Source organism: Zalophus californianus, chromosome 7 (genome assembly GCF_009762305.2).
Source record: "Zalophus californianus isolate mZalCal1 chromosome 7, mZalCal1.pri.v2, whole genome shotgun sequence".
NCBI lineage: Eukaryota > Metazoa > Chordata > Mammalia > Carnivora > Otariidae > Zalophus > Zalophus californianus.
Window position 1 is genome coordinate 136,151,869 of NC_045601.1, and position 14,065 is coordinate 136,165,933.

The 14,065-nt window shown below is 45.5% G+C and overlaps 1 protein-coding gene across 1 annotated transcript; it reads left to right on the top strand.

Moving 5' to 3' along the window:
• Window positions 1–1,307: 1,307 nt before the first annotated feature.
• RBM24 (RNA binding motif protein 24) lies at window positions 1,308–13,699 on the top strand. Its single transcript, XM_027603691.2, has 4 exons — window positions 1,308–1,774; window positions 2,941–3,064; window positions 4,630–4,684; window positions 11,499–13,699. The coding sequence occupies exons 1-4, from the start codon at window positions 1,607–1,609 to the stop codon at window positions 11,860–11,862; spliced, it is 711 nt and encodes a 236-aa protein (XP_027459492.1). The 5' UTR covers window positions 1,308–1,606; the 3' UTR covers window positions 11,863–13,699.
• Window positions 13,700–14,065: the final 366 nt, after the last annotated feature.

Sequence of the window (14,065 nt, forward strand, 5' to 3'; positions counted from 1 at the left end):
TGTAACAAGTCGATTTTAAAAACTTACACCTTTTACAGTTACAGTGCATCCTAGTGAAGCAGTTGAGGTCAAGTCACTAAACATTCCTGCAATTCAAATGGAAGGAAATAGATTAATTCTTTGCTTCGGGGGAAAAAGAAAAAAGAGGATTTATAATGAGAAATCTGTACCAATCTCCCCAAATAGTTAGGGAGGAAACACAAATTTGATAACTGTAGGAGCTAAAGTACTAATTTATGGTCCTCTGAAATAGAAGGTGGTGTCTACGGTTCCTTAGCTTGGCTGGGACCGTGAGCAATTAAAGCTAATGGTTTTCTCCAGCACACCCAAGCACTAGACCTGTTTTTTGTTGTTGCGTTTTGTTTTTTGCTTTCCGCCCCCCCCCCTCCCCCGTTCTTCCCTTCTGGCTCTGCCTCGCTGGTTCTCCCCAGCACTGGCTCTTTGAGGGTCAAGGAAGGTTGGGGACCCTCCTTCTCACTCTCCAGACCCCAGACTATCAGACTCGGGTACCGTTGGCCGAGCTTGCCGGCTCCTGCGAGCCCGGGAGGGAACTGGCCTTTCCACGAACCGCCCCAGGCCTCCCGGCCCCCAGCTCGTCAGTCCAGGTCGCCGGCCCTGTCACCGCGGCCGAGCGCAAAGAGCTCGCGTCGTCGTTTTGGGAAAGCGACGCAGCTCCCTCCTCGGTCGCAGTCTGTGCTCCCCGAGCCCCGGCTAGGACCGCGCCGAGTCCCTAGGACTTTGACGGGTTAGAGCAGGCGACCGCCGAGAGCAAGGCCGCCTCGGGCCATCCCCAGCTCTACCCCAGCCCCGGCTCCAAAGCCCGAGCCCCGCGGCCCAGCGCCGCGCGGGGAGAGAAGCAGCTGTTCCCAACAGCTGGGGGGCGGCGGCGCCGGGCACCCCAGGTGCGGCCGCGGCCAATCGCAGGCGTCCGGCCCGCCCCCTCCCCAGCCGGGCGCCGACCCCCGGCCCGCGGGGGAAGGGAGCAGAGAGGTGGAGAGCCGTCCTCGTCACTTGTCTTCCAGCTTCCGCGGCGGGAGGGACAGAACCGGAGCCCGAGCGGCGCGGAGTTCCCCCACCCCCGGCCCCGCCGCCGCGCCCCCCGCCCGCCCGCCCGCTCACCTCCGCGCCCGGACGCGCTCACCGCCGACCCTACCCACGCCCCACCCAAGACACCTACCTAATTTCCAAGAAAGAAAAAAAAAATCTACCTCTAAACGCGCCCGCTCCTTCGCTCGAGGACCACCCTCTTTTTCATTTTTGGCCTCCCAGCTTGGTGAGTGGAAACCACTTGCACATTCTATAGAACAGGATCCTAACCCAGACGATCCGGAGAATTTGTACGGTGACCGGCAGGGGGGGCGGGAGGAGAGAGCGAAGTCAAGTCTCCGGGGCTGCTGGCGACTTCGGAAGCCGCGCGCCCCGCGCCCTCGGCCGCCCCCGGCCTCTCGCCCCCGCCGCGCCGCCGCCCTCGCCCCCGGGCTCGCCCTTGGCCCCCGGCGGCCGCGAGAGGGTGCGGGAGACGCGGAGCCGGAGGAGGCGGCGCAGCCGCTGCCCGAGCCGCAGCCGCAGCCGCAGCCGGAGCCCGAGCCGCGGGGCGGGCGCGAAGATGCACACGACCCAGAAGGACACGACGTACACCAAGATCTTCGTCGGGGGGCTGCCCTACCACACCACCGACGCCAGCCTGCGCAAGTACTTCGAGGTGTTCGGCGAGATCGAGGAGGCGGTGGTCATCACCGACCGGCAGACGGGCAAGTCCCGGGGCTACGGATTTGTAAGTTGCGCGGCTGCGGGCTGGCGTGGGCTTGGGGTTGGGGAGGGTGGGGTGGGGGTGACAAAGGGCCCGGAGGGGAAATCGAGGACCGCGGGGGCGGGGAGACACGGGGCGGCGCAGGGCTTCGGTGGGGGGGTCGGGGTTTGCCGTGGGGGGCTCGGTGTGACAATGTGAGGAACCCCGCGGACGCGGGCGGCGCGGCCCCTTTGCTCCCGGCTGAACTGAAAGTTTGCGCGCGGCGGAGCTGGGGGAGGGAGGGCTGTGCTGCCTCGCGGGGTTTCGAGGGGACCCAGCGCCCTGCGGTGTCGGGGGAACAGGCGGAGCGGGGGTGGAAGGAGAGAACTAACCACTGCCTGGATTTGCGGGTGCGCGGGCCTGGGAGGGAGGGGCCGCAGCCCCTCGGAATCGCACGCCGGCGTTGGAAGCCGGTGGTTAAGCGCGCTGTTGCTTTGTAAAAATGCGTGTCTTCAGGCGTTCTGGCTGGGGCGGGGAGGGGACACCCTAGGAGGTCTAGGGCTCTACTTATGCCACCCCCCCTTTTTTTTTAAATTGCAAAGATGGATTCTTTAAAAAGATGATCCTCTAGCTCTTTGCTGAACTGAAGGAGAGCATATTAAGCCTCCTGGGGATTTAAGCGTGCAAATTCAGCGGCTGGAGAGCCGGCAGCTCCAGAGTAGGACAATAGCTACGGTCGTTAGGGAGTGCTTGCTGGTGGTTGGGGGCACCGGGCGGATGTGAGGCTGGACTTTCTTTAAAGCAAACAGCGCCTCTTAGGTTGGGTAGGGACCTGGGGGGGCGGTCGGGGGAGGGAGGATCTAGAGTTCCAAGACGGAATTCAGGCTTCCGACTCCCTGCTAGGCCCTACTAGCGCCCTGAAGACTGGGGGTGTGGGGAGGGGGTTGTTTCTTTCTTCCTGTTTTTTCTTTCTTGTTTTCTTTTTTGACGGGGGATCAAGGAGTAAGTTCCAGGAAAAGAAAAAGGAAAGGAAAAGGAAGGAGAGAGAGAGAGAGAAAGAAAGAAGAAAGAAAAGAAAAGAAAAAAAGAAAAAAGAAAGTTTAAGAACCCCCTCAGTTTTCTCATGAATGACTTCTCCAGTGTGATTCTTGGTTTCCTTCAGGGGTTGATTTAGAGCTTTGTATGTATGTCTGTGTGTGTATGTTGCTAAGGTCACCATGGCTGACCGAGCCGCTGCTGAGAGAGCCTGCAAGGATCCGAACCCCATCATTGATGGCAGGAAGGCCAATGTGAATCTGGCATACTTGGGAGCAAAACCAAGGATCATGCAACCAGGTGAGAAATGTTCCTCCTACCCACTCCACCCCCCATCTTGAGGACCCCCCCCAACTTCTGAATAGAATGGATCCCTGTTTCAGAAGACATTGTAGATGTTTAGTGAAGTTGAACCACGGCTGGTTATTCTATCAGGATATTAAATGAGCGTTGTCACCGGCTCTTGCAGGACTTGAAATGTACCTATGTGCAAAAGTAGATCTTGGGGGTCTGGACAGTTTGTACCCACCCAGACTTAGGCTTGACTCATCTGTTTCAGGTATGACATACAGTCAGTCTACTCTTCTATTTTCTAGTTTCTCGCCACTTGTAGGTCATTCACATGTGGATTTTGTGGGCCAAATGTGTCCCCTCCAGCTGGTTATACTTCCCTACATACTGTTGTCTCTCCTTCTACCACCAGTGGCCCTGTGCTCAGAGCGGGCAGTCCAACTTGAACACTGACCCAAGAGAAGCCTAGGGGCAGGGGGTGGTGTCTGGATGGTAAAGCTTTAACATAAAATCACAGACTATTAGTAATCAAAATGGGGAGATTTCAGGTATGCCTGGGCCCTCGTGTAACAGATAAACTGACCCCTAGAGATGGAAAATGTTTTACTCCAAAGTCATGAAGCTATTAGGCGTCAAAAGGGAAGCAGGCTTTTGTCTATGTGAAAATTTGACCTTTTGGATTATTTACAACACTGCCTCTGCCATGAGCACAAATAATTAAGAGTTGACTGTTGAGCAAATGGTATCTTTTTCTTGGGTAAGCAACTCTGTTTTGTTAAGTTATTATACTCTTCACTCAAGTGTTTCCATCTGAAATTTTGGAAAGAGGTTGACACTTCCCTCCAAATGGATTTACTAGGGAACTAGATTGTCAAGAAAGTGAGTGCATGTGCCCATATCCGTGAACATTAAAAAAAACTTGTGTTTGTGTGTGTGCTATCCAGAAAAGGAGAGTTTGTTTTTGTGAATTTTAAATACCATAATCTGTAAAACCCATAATCTTCCAAAGCATTGTCCAGCATGTTCCAAATTACAAAGACTTTTTATAGATCATGATTCAGAATTGCAGGAATATTTGTGACATGTAACTTCATTATCAAGTCCTGTTGTTCCTGGTTTCATTCCACAAGAATTTTTCCCTGGCCTAATTTTTTAAGGTCTTCTTGTATGACTGTCAAACTTCGCAGATAATTTTTAGTTTCCACCTGTAGCCTATTAAAATTTTTACCTGGGTCCATGATAACATTAGTAAAAAGAACTTTTAAATATGTATGTGTATATATTTATAATATGTATCTATAATGATAACATCAGTAAAAAGAATTTTCAAATATATATATTTGTAATATATATAATATTTATAATATTTTCTGTAAAGCATCCAAAGAATGGTGATCTTCTCCAAGTGAACGTTGTGATTGGATTTTATTTTATTTTTTTTTTTAATTTTTTATTGTTATGTTAATCACCATATATTACATCATTAGTTTTTGGTGGTGATTGGATTTTAATATGTAGGAGTCATAAATGCCTAACCATGCACAAATAGAGAATGTGGTATGTTTTATTGTTAGGTTTTGCCTTCGGTGTTCAACAACTTCATCCAGCCCTCATACAAAGACCGTTTGGGTAAGTCAGTTCATCAGGCCCTCCTAAGTTTTGATAAGTATCATCTGTTAACCTACCTGCCTCTGTTATATACAGACAAGATCATCATGTCACAGAATGTTCCTTGTGATACATATTTATATATGTTTGTACCTTTTTGATGCTGATAATATAAATATTTTTAGATGAGTCAAGTTACTGACCAAGTTTGCAGCCTCCAAACCAGACAAATTTTGAGCTTATGATTAACAAAACAAAACAAAACAAAACTACCAGGTATGACTTGTGTACGAGACGATTGTGTCCCGGCACCATGATTACTGTTCAACTTGACTCAATGTTATTTATCTCTTTCTAACCTGACAGGGCTCGTATACAGTTAAGCTAACTGATCAGAAGGATACGGTGAATAGTTCTGTTTGGAATTAAACTCTGTAACCAGTAGACTCAGACACACAAGCTCAGATGGTGATTAACGATGCATGGATGTTGGTGTTGTTTTATTTTTCACAATAGTCAATAGACCTCCGTGTGCTTTATTTTATTTATTACAGTAATGAAGTGGTGTTGATAGCTAAACTGTGTGCTTTTTACTTAATTGAAAAGAGCTGTAGTGAAAGTGTTTTCTTTTCCTCGGGGAAGGGGCTCTTTGTGTTTTTGGTTTTGGTGGTGGTGTTGAGGAGTGTTGACTTTTGACTTTGCCATGGGAAGCAAAGGGCCTTTTTTTTTTTTCTTGCTTTTAAGCTGTAGCCTGTGACTCCCACTTAACCATATTTTTGTAGTGAGTGCTAAATTGTGTGATTTCCCTCTGTGAGAATACAGATTCATTGCTTGCATGTCCTAAGTTTCTGTTTTACCGGGGAGTTTTCTGGGAATGGGGTTCTTTCTTTTGCAATGTGTATCCACTTTTAGGCCTTCTCATTTAAAGGTTCAACAAACACTCATCAGATTTCACTGACACTAGCCAGTTTTTTGAGTCGAGTGGCACTAACTTTCACCTTTCAGACCTAACTCAGGTGAACAGGCTGCTCATCTTTGTGTTCCCTTTGGGCTCTGTGATTACCAGCTTTCCTCCTCTGAGTGCCCTTCTTTCCCTTCTGTTCAGACACCGTAAGTGGGCGATCCCTACCACCTAAATTTACTCGGACTACTTAGAGTCTGTTTGGGCTGTATTCTACCTGATTGACATTGCTAGAACTCTAGTGACAGAGATTTCAGCTTCCGTTTTAAATAGTCTAATTGTTCAAGAAGTGTTTTATCCTCAGCTATCATTTCTTCTCTAGTTTAGCACCTAAATATCTACCTGTGTAACCTTGAAGGTCAGATTCTAGGTAGATGATAGATAGATAGATAGATATCAGCCTTGTGTGTCTCCAAGGATAGACCAGAAAAAGTAATAATCATTGCACTTGGTAGGGCCAGGTTGTTTTCCATGAATACCTTCTTAAAACCCTCCCTTTAACATAGGGATTCTTCACCTTACCGCCAACTCTTACTTTTTTAAACCGTGGGAGAGTAGCCTGTCCAATATGATTAGAAAGGGCCTTCATATCTCCATAGCTGTTTATCAGTGCCCCATCCCAACCGTCCTGGGTACCGACAACAAATAGTGGGTTGATGGGTCCAGCTACTTCTGTGGGTCCTCTCCTCATTGGTCTAGACTACGTGTAAGGTGGGATTAGGGAGGAGAACATACATCCTAAGAAGTGGTGATAAACTTAGTCATGATCTCACAGTAATAGTCTTGAAACAGTTATGCGGCTAAATCGATCAACAGGTATTAGCATGTGTTTATGTTTTTCTGTGCTAAGTAGGTGATACAAACTAAGGAGACTGCAAAACTAACACAAACCAATCAAGAACTATTAATTGCTAAGATACTTGCTATTTAGGACAAAAGGTATTCAGAATAGCAAGAAAACAGGTGAATTGGAGAGGTTGCACAAGGCTTCATGGGACTTGAACTAGTCTTGGACCAGTGGGTATGTCCTGGACAGGTAAGAGGAGCAAGGGACATGCCTGAGAGCTATAGGATGAGGTGAGCAGAAGCAAAGGCAGAGAAGAGAAAAAGATTTAGCGCATGGAGAAACCAGACTGTTTATGGAGGATACTGAGAGCTGGACATAGAAATTGGGACTGGCTGTGGTAGTCTGCATTGATCCTTGAGAAAGAAAGTAGCACACGGAAAATAAGAACAACCAGAATAAAATGTCCTATGGAAATTTTAAATCAAGTATGCTTTGATAGTAACCTTTTGTTGTTCATCCCTGCTAATATTAAGCTGTCTTTAGAAAGGATGGTGATTATTACTGTTTGCATAAGTTGTTTGAACTTGAGATTCTTATTAGAAATAGATACATTGCAGGCTTTCTCTTTTCTTTTTTGAAGGGGTTCTTTAACACTGTTCTAATTCCCAGAGTCTGTACCTAATAAATCACACCTGGTCATCCTCAATTCAGTTGGAATGCCACACGTTTTTATTTTAGGACTGGAAAAAAGCTTGAGAATTTTTAATCTTACTTGACTTGTTTGAAGTTCTAGTAACTGAACTATTTTTTTATGTGGTCCTTAGGGGCCATTTAACGGGCTTTTCCAGAGAAAATCTTGGCTTGAAGGAATTTCTGAGGTAACACAATGGGCAGATGTATAGATTCTCGTCCATTTGCTAAACAATGTCTTAGAAATACTTTCTGGTTGCAAGAAGCATTTTCTTATTGAAACCTTAGAGAGGAAAGACTATGCATGTGTGAGTAGAAAATTCTAGGTTGGTTTAGAGCAGTTTGAAATACCCTTAAACATTTATTGAGTATATCCTTAAGTGCTCAGGGTTTTGGGGGGGAGGGTTTGAAGATTTTATTTATCTGAGACAGAGAGAGAGAGCGCGAGGGGTGGGGAGGGGAAGAAGAGGAGGGAGAAGCAGATTCCCCACTGAGTGTGGAGCCGGATGCGGGGCTCTATCCCAGGACCCGGAGATCATGACCTGAGCTGAAGGCAGAAGCCTAAACAACTGAGCCACCCAGGCGCCCCTTAAGTGCTCAGTCTTACACTAGTTGTATTAACACTGTACTAGATACTATACTATCCACTAAGGGGGGCGGGGGCAGGAGGGGCAGTAACATTAAGTGACCATCTCCTACATGCCTTGTACTAGTAAGAAATTTACATAAATCATGTAATTCTCACAATACTTATTTGACTCAAGCTGTTCATGTCAGCCTGTGAATGTTCTTTCCATGGGTGAAAAAACAGATACAGAGAGCTTAATTAACTTGCCACAGGGCTAGTAAGTAATAGAGTCTGGTTCTAGGTTCATAATCATGATTTTCCTGACCTCAAAAGCCGTGTTCTTTTAACAAGAACATTATAGCCAGAAAGACACAATTCCATTCTCCCTGGTAATCTAGTAAGAAAACTGAGAAGCCCCCAGAAGGGTGTGGCTTCAGACAAGGAGGGAGACATCAGGTTCTTGGGACCCAAGAAGTCTTCATGAAAGAGGTAGAAGCTGACCTAGATCTTTAAAGGATGGTCGAGGATAAGGTACTCTTGTATTGAGTGCCTACTTTATTCATCATTGTAGGCTCTGTGCGTAGATAATGTTATTTAATGCACAGCAATTCAGGGTTGGAAATATTGGATTCATGGTCACATATGAGAAATGTGAGACCAGAAGGTGAGGCAAATTCCTGAAGGCTCTCTACAGAGTGAGTGCTAGACCTAGGGTGGAAAAGAGTTGGATTTCAACAGGTAGAGATGGAATGAGGTTTGGCTTCCCTGGCAAAGGGATGGCACGAGCAAAGTGAGAATCTAGAAATGTGTGGCTTGTCCAGGGAGCACTGAGGAGTCCAGCTGACCCGGGTTCGAGGAAAGGTGGAAAGAAATACTGGAAGGAGTGTTTTGGAGCCAGAAGCATAAAAGGCATAGCATGCCAAAGGGGCCACAGGTTACAAGAACAAGCAAATGAAATGAAGACTTCGCCAGCAGTCTGGTGATAGACTGGAAGAGGAAACCAGTTAGGGTGTCAAAAGTCACAAAGAGATGTCAGAGGACCTGCAAAAGAGAAGGAAAATGTAGTCAGTGTTCTTCGACAGTTGCCCAGGGTGTCTGCCTTGTTCCTCTGCTTTTGTAACCACTGGGTATGCCCACTGTGTGATTAACTGAGGGAAGGGACACTGGTAGGTAGGGGAGACAGATTCTCAGATTGCCTTCATGGGCTCCTTAAACTAGTAAAAGACCTCCTAATGCAAGAATGACTTCCAAAGCACCACCTTAGCCTTTGGTCCTTTCCTGCCTGCCTTCCTGAATGGAGGTATTTTAGGCTCTCCTTGGTCTTCTGGGTTCTCCTTTCCCTGAGCCTCTAACACTGCTAGGATTTCATGTGCCTTCCAGACGTATTCCTGACCCTTGCCAGACTTCATGTAGGGTTCTGATATGCCAGGGAACTCTACACTCTCATTGGTTGGCATTATCAAATGAAAACTATTAATATAAAATCAGTGCAGAGACAAGAGTCCTGTAAGCGGCCCTGCCTATCTTCTAGTGCATTCTTTTCACACACACACACACACACACACACACACACACACACACACACACACTTCATCCTGCCTTTTTATAGGCTAAACTTATTTTCAGTTACCAGCATTCATTCAAAGATACAAACCTGGTAACCATCCTGTTGTCCTTGGAGCTTTGGGAGTACAGGGGTTAATGTTTCCCTATCAGTGAGATTCATACTGGCTGGACTTCACTGCTGATAGATGTTTTACTTTGGCCTTATAAAGACATTTTACCCGCTGGAAACCCTTGTCGCATGACAGGATCAAAAATAGCCCGGCTGCAGCCCCTGCTGTCCATCACCACATGTAAACGGCTTGAGTGGAGGCTCTCTTTGCCGTGTCCGCACATTGTGGACACGGCGGCCTCCAGGGACCGGGTTTCATAAAGCCACACCTGTTGCTGTGAGTGAGTCAGTCACCTGACCTAGAGAAAAGTTTGGAGTATGTGCATGACCATGCGTCTGGTTTCTGACAAGCAATTAAGAACATCTCTAAGTGTCCTCAGAAACACTTGGATGACGTGTTTTCTCCTGGCACTGGAAAGATCTACAAGTCTAGTAAAATCGAGTGTATTTTTATCATTGGGGTCAAAGTTCACTACCCTCTATGATAAATTCATCTTTTCCATGGGTGTTTGTTAATAAGGACTTTCAGTGAAACTCTGAAAAGGCAAAGCAAAAATCTGTGTTTTTGGAAATCTAAATGTGAAGTTTTCAGTCTTGAGTTCTTTAAAATACTTTAAAGGATTGCTACTTGTTGCTTGTACTTCCTGTTACATTGGCTTTGCCAACAACCAGATGGCATTATAGTGTCATATTTTTAGAAATATAGGGGGTTCTGATGGAGATTGCTTTCAAGAAAGGTGAAAATAAGTCAAATATTCATGGTAGCATTTTAAAGGGGCAGTAATGAATCGCAAGAGTGTGAGAATTGAAATGCACGGGTTTTCTTAAAAATACCTCTCGTGATTTATTTTTTTAACGGAATCAACTTCCTAAGTAAAGGTCATTGGAGTGTGTCTTGTATGTGATCTCTGAACGTATAATTGTTAAAGGTATTTGATCTTGTTTCTTGAACTTTTACAGGATAATACGTAACACAATTGATATGTATTAAATATTTATGAGTAGGGCAGATTTAACACCAACATGCTAATCTATTTGTTGATTTGGAGGATAAAACAAGAGTTCCTATTTGCGCAAAAAAAAAAAAAATGTTTCCTTACTCGTTTTGTTATGTAAACCTTTTAAGTTTATATGAATTTTTAGAAATATTCCTATTCCTTCCTTTTCCCTCAACCTCATCATTTCCCCAAAACCCCTTCTGTCTGTCTTGCATAGAGATAAACAAGCTGGCTGAACTTCAGGTGCCTGATAGTCAAACAGGTTTGGTTGACCCTTGTGTCCTTATGAATTTTATGGAGAGAAAGAAAGAAAGAAAGGCAAAAAGCGTGCTGCACATCTCTTTGGGAATCACTGCCATGAATGTTGATAGCATTTCTGTAGCTTCCCACAACAGCCTCTTGTGATAGACTGAGCTGCACTACAGTTCGTTTGAGAAGTGTGATTCTGCTGTGTTTACCACACTTTTAAACTCCTTTTTTTATTTTGTCGCCTGCTTCTTGTATCATCATTATTTTTAATAAGGGTGACTGAGGTTGCAGAGAGATTAATGTGTGCTGAGTCTGCATAGCAATTTCAAGTAGGGTTGCCATGATAATAAACATACGGATTTTGTGGAAAAATTGATTTTACTTTTGGGAAATCGGCCAACCCCCTCCTCCCCTCCCCCCCCGAAATTGAACGATCACGGATTACCTTTGGAGTCCTATTATAGTCACCGCTGAGAATTTTTTTCTCTTTGCTACACAGTTTTACGAACTCATTGCAAAATTTTCCGAAGTCTTAAAATCAATTAAGCACGTATTCACTACCTCTCCGGTGCGTAGCCCTCATGAACCTTGATTTACTTGCCAAACTTCTGCTGAACGATAAGCGTTGGTTCTCTTAACCGATCCTAAATCCAACTTCCAGCAGGGAGGGGCATCCCCCCCCCCGCACACACCCCCCCCCCACTGCTTTTGTCGCTGAATTCCTTTCGGGGCGCTCCGTGATCCGGCTACCGCCTAGAGCACTCCGACGGACCCCTGGCGAGGAGATATTGTGGCAACCCTATGCTCGTAATAACCACTAAATTTGAGTCTGTCTTATCTCGGAACGAGCCGCGCTGCAGACAGGGGGGGCCAGCGGCGCCTGACTCGGTGTTCCGTTTGTCCGCAGGATCCCCGCCCACTACGTGTACCCGCAGGCGTTCGTGCAGCCCGGCGTGGTCATCCCGCACGTGCAGCCCACGGCCGCCGCCGCCTCCACCACCCCTTACATCGACTACACGGGCGCCGCCTACGCCCAGTACTCGGCGGCCGCCGCCGCCGCCGCCGCCGCCGCCGCCTACGACCAGTACCCGTACGCGGCCTCGCCGGCCGCCGCCGGCTACGTCACGGCGGGGGGCTACGGCTACGCCGTGCAGCAGCCAATCGCCGCCGCCGCCCCTGGGACGGCCGCTGCCGCCGCGGCCGCGGCCGCCGCCGCCGCCGCCTTCGGCCAGTACCAGCCGCAGCAGCTGCAGACCGACCGCATGCAGTAGAGCGGCCACGTGACCAGAGTCGACTCGTTTCCCCCCCCCCTCCCCTCCCCCATTGCCCGACGAGTAGTAGGTAAGGCGAGTTAACATCGACTTAACAGCTTTCCGGAGGGGAAAAAAACAAAAAACAGCAAAAAAAAAAAAAAAAAAAAAGCAAAGCTATGCTCTCGTGAAGCAGAATTCTTATTTTTTTTTTTTTTATACTCCAGTAGTGTCGTAGATGAGAGAGAGAGAGAGAGGGGAGTGGGCGCAGTTTTGGAAATCGATCCCAAAGAGAGCCTGAGTCAAGGAAAGTGGGAGTAAACGGTGGAACTTCACTTTTATAACGGGATTTTTATTTTTGCTCTTTTTATAGTATCAGGGAAGCAAACTGCCTTTTACAAGTTAGGAGATGCTATTTGAATCTAGTCGAACCAGGGAATACAGAGTGAGCAATATGTAGCTTGAATTACCTTTAAAAGCAGATTTCAAAACACACACACACACACACACAAAATGGTGAAAGCACTGATTGTCATTTTTAGCAGTCACTATGGCCTCTAGAACTTTTTCAGGTAAGAAGATCACGTTCTTACTCTCTCAAAACATGGGCATCGAACAATCAACCTGGGAGCGTGGCAGTGGGTAAAATGGTGGACAGGCACCAAAGCGATTTTCTCATCTCTCCTGTGGATGAGCGGGACTGTGGGGCAAGTGATGTGGAATTAATGGGTGCAGCAGCTGTACAGACAATCAATAACACACACAGTTCTGGAAAGAACACATCACTTGTGCTTGTTTGATGAGCTTGTCACATTCTAATCCCTCTCCCCATCCTGTTTCAATTTTGGGAAACTTGTATCTGCTGGTCTCAGCAGTTCTGATTCTGAAATAGGATCAGGCTTTTACTACAACAGCCTTCTCTTTCTATTTATTGTGTTGACTCGTGGCTTACAATTAAAGGCAGGCAAAGTTTGTAGACTCTAAACCCTTAAGAACTGTCTTAAGGACGTTTCTTTCTCCCCCCCCCTTTTAAAATAATTTTACACTTTTTAGTATCTATTTCAGAGTCATATTTAAAGCTATTTATTAGTGAACACAGTACACGAGACAACAAGGTGACTGAGATTACAATTCTTCAAAGGTTGACGATAATGTGGTTTATACTGTGCCTTAATAGTAATGCTATTTAAGATATTTATTTTTAAGTTTTACTATGCTGCACTCTAAAGAAAGGAACTTTAGATGTGACACTGTAAAATTATGTATTCATCTCATGGCATAAATTATTTAGTAGGTCTAGATGTAGCATATTAAATATTAACCTATCCAATGAAAGATGTTGACTTGGATTTATTTAAATTCATATGTGCACTGTATAAGAGAATCCTCTTACATTAACACATTTTAATTTATTTTAGTTTTTAGGTTTTTTTTTTTTTAAAGAGAGATATTGCTAGCTTCATGCTTCCTTCTCTAAGTTTTGCTCGTGTAGATCTCATTTATTGGTACTTCATTAGTTTAACACTATTCTTATGTAGTTTATGTAGTTTTAAAATGCTGCTTTACTTTTTTCTTCCAAAACTGCAATATTTGCAATTTTTATTCTTAAACTAAATTGAATACTATTTTACACTGTATTGGATTTTTATACTTGAACAATTTCATACAAGGGAAGACAGGTTAGCATTTTTATGGACTTTCTCCATTATCACTGGATTTACTTTAAGTATTCCCATACTAGACAGTGTTATGTAATGTAGACATGACTCTCCTGTGCAGATTATTTATTCATTGTGTATATTGCTTTATAACATTTCAGATCTTCTAATCTATTCACTTGTATTAAATATAATTTTTAAAAACTTCTGTTGCATCGATTGTTTCTAATTTTGTCATAAAGGTAAGACAACTTCTCCTTCTAACTCACATTAATTACATGTAACATTTTCGGTGAGCAGAGAGCTTCCCAGATGCCCTGTTTTTATACCTTTTAAGTAGATTTTATTAACCCACCATCTTTCTTATATTCAGCAAATGATCTAGGTCCTCCCCCCACAGTGAACCCTAAAGGGCTATTCATGGCACTGAAAATTGCTTAACTAAAGGTCACTCAACAGAGTGTGTGCAGAGGGGTCCAGTCCATCCAAAGCTGGAGTTGGGTAAACTGAGGTTTGGTATTAGAGTCTACCGCTTTCCAGCAATATGAATGGAGTAGGTTGCTTTT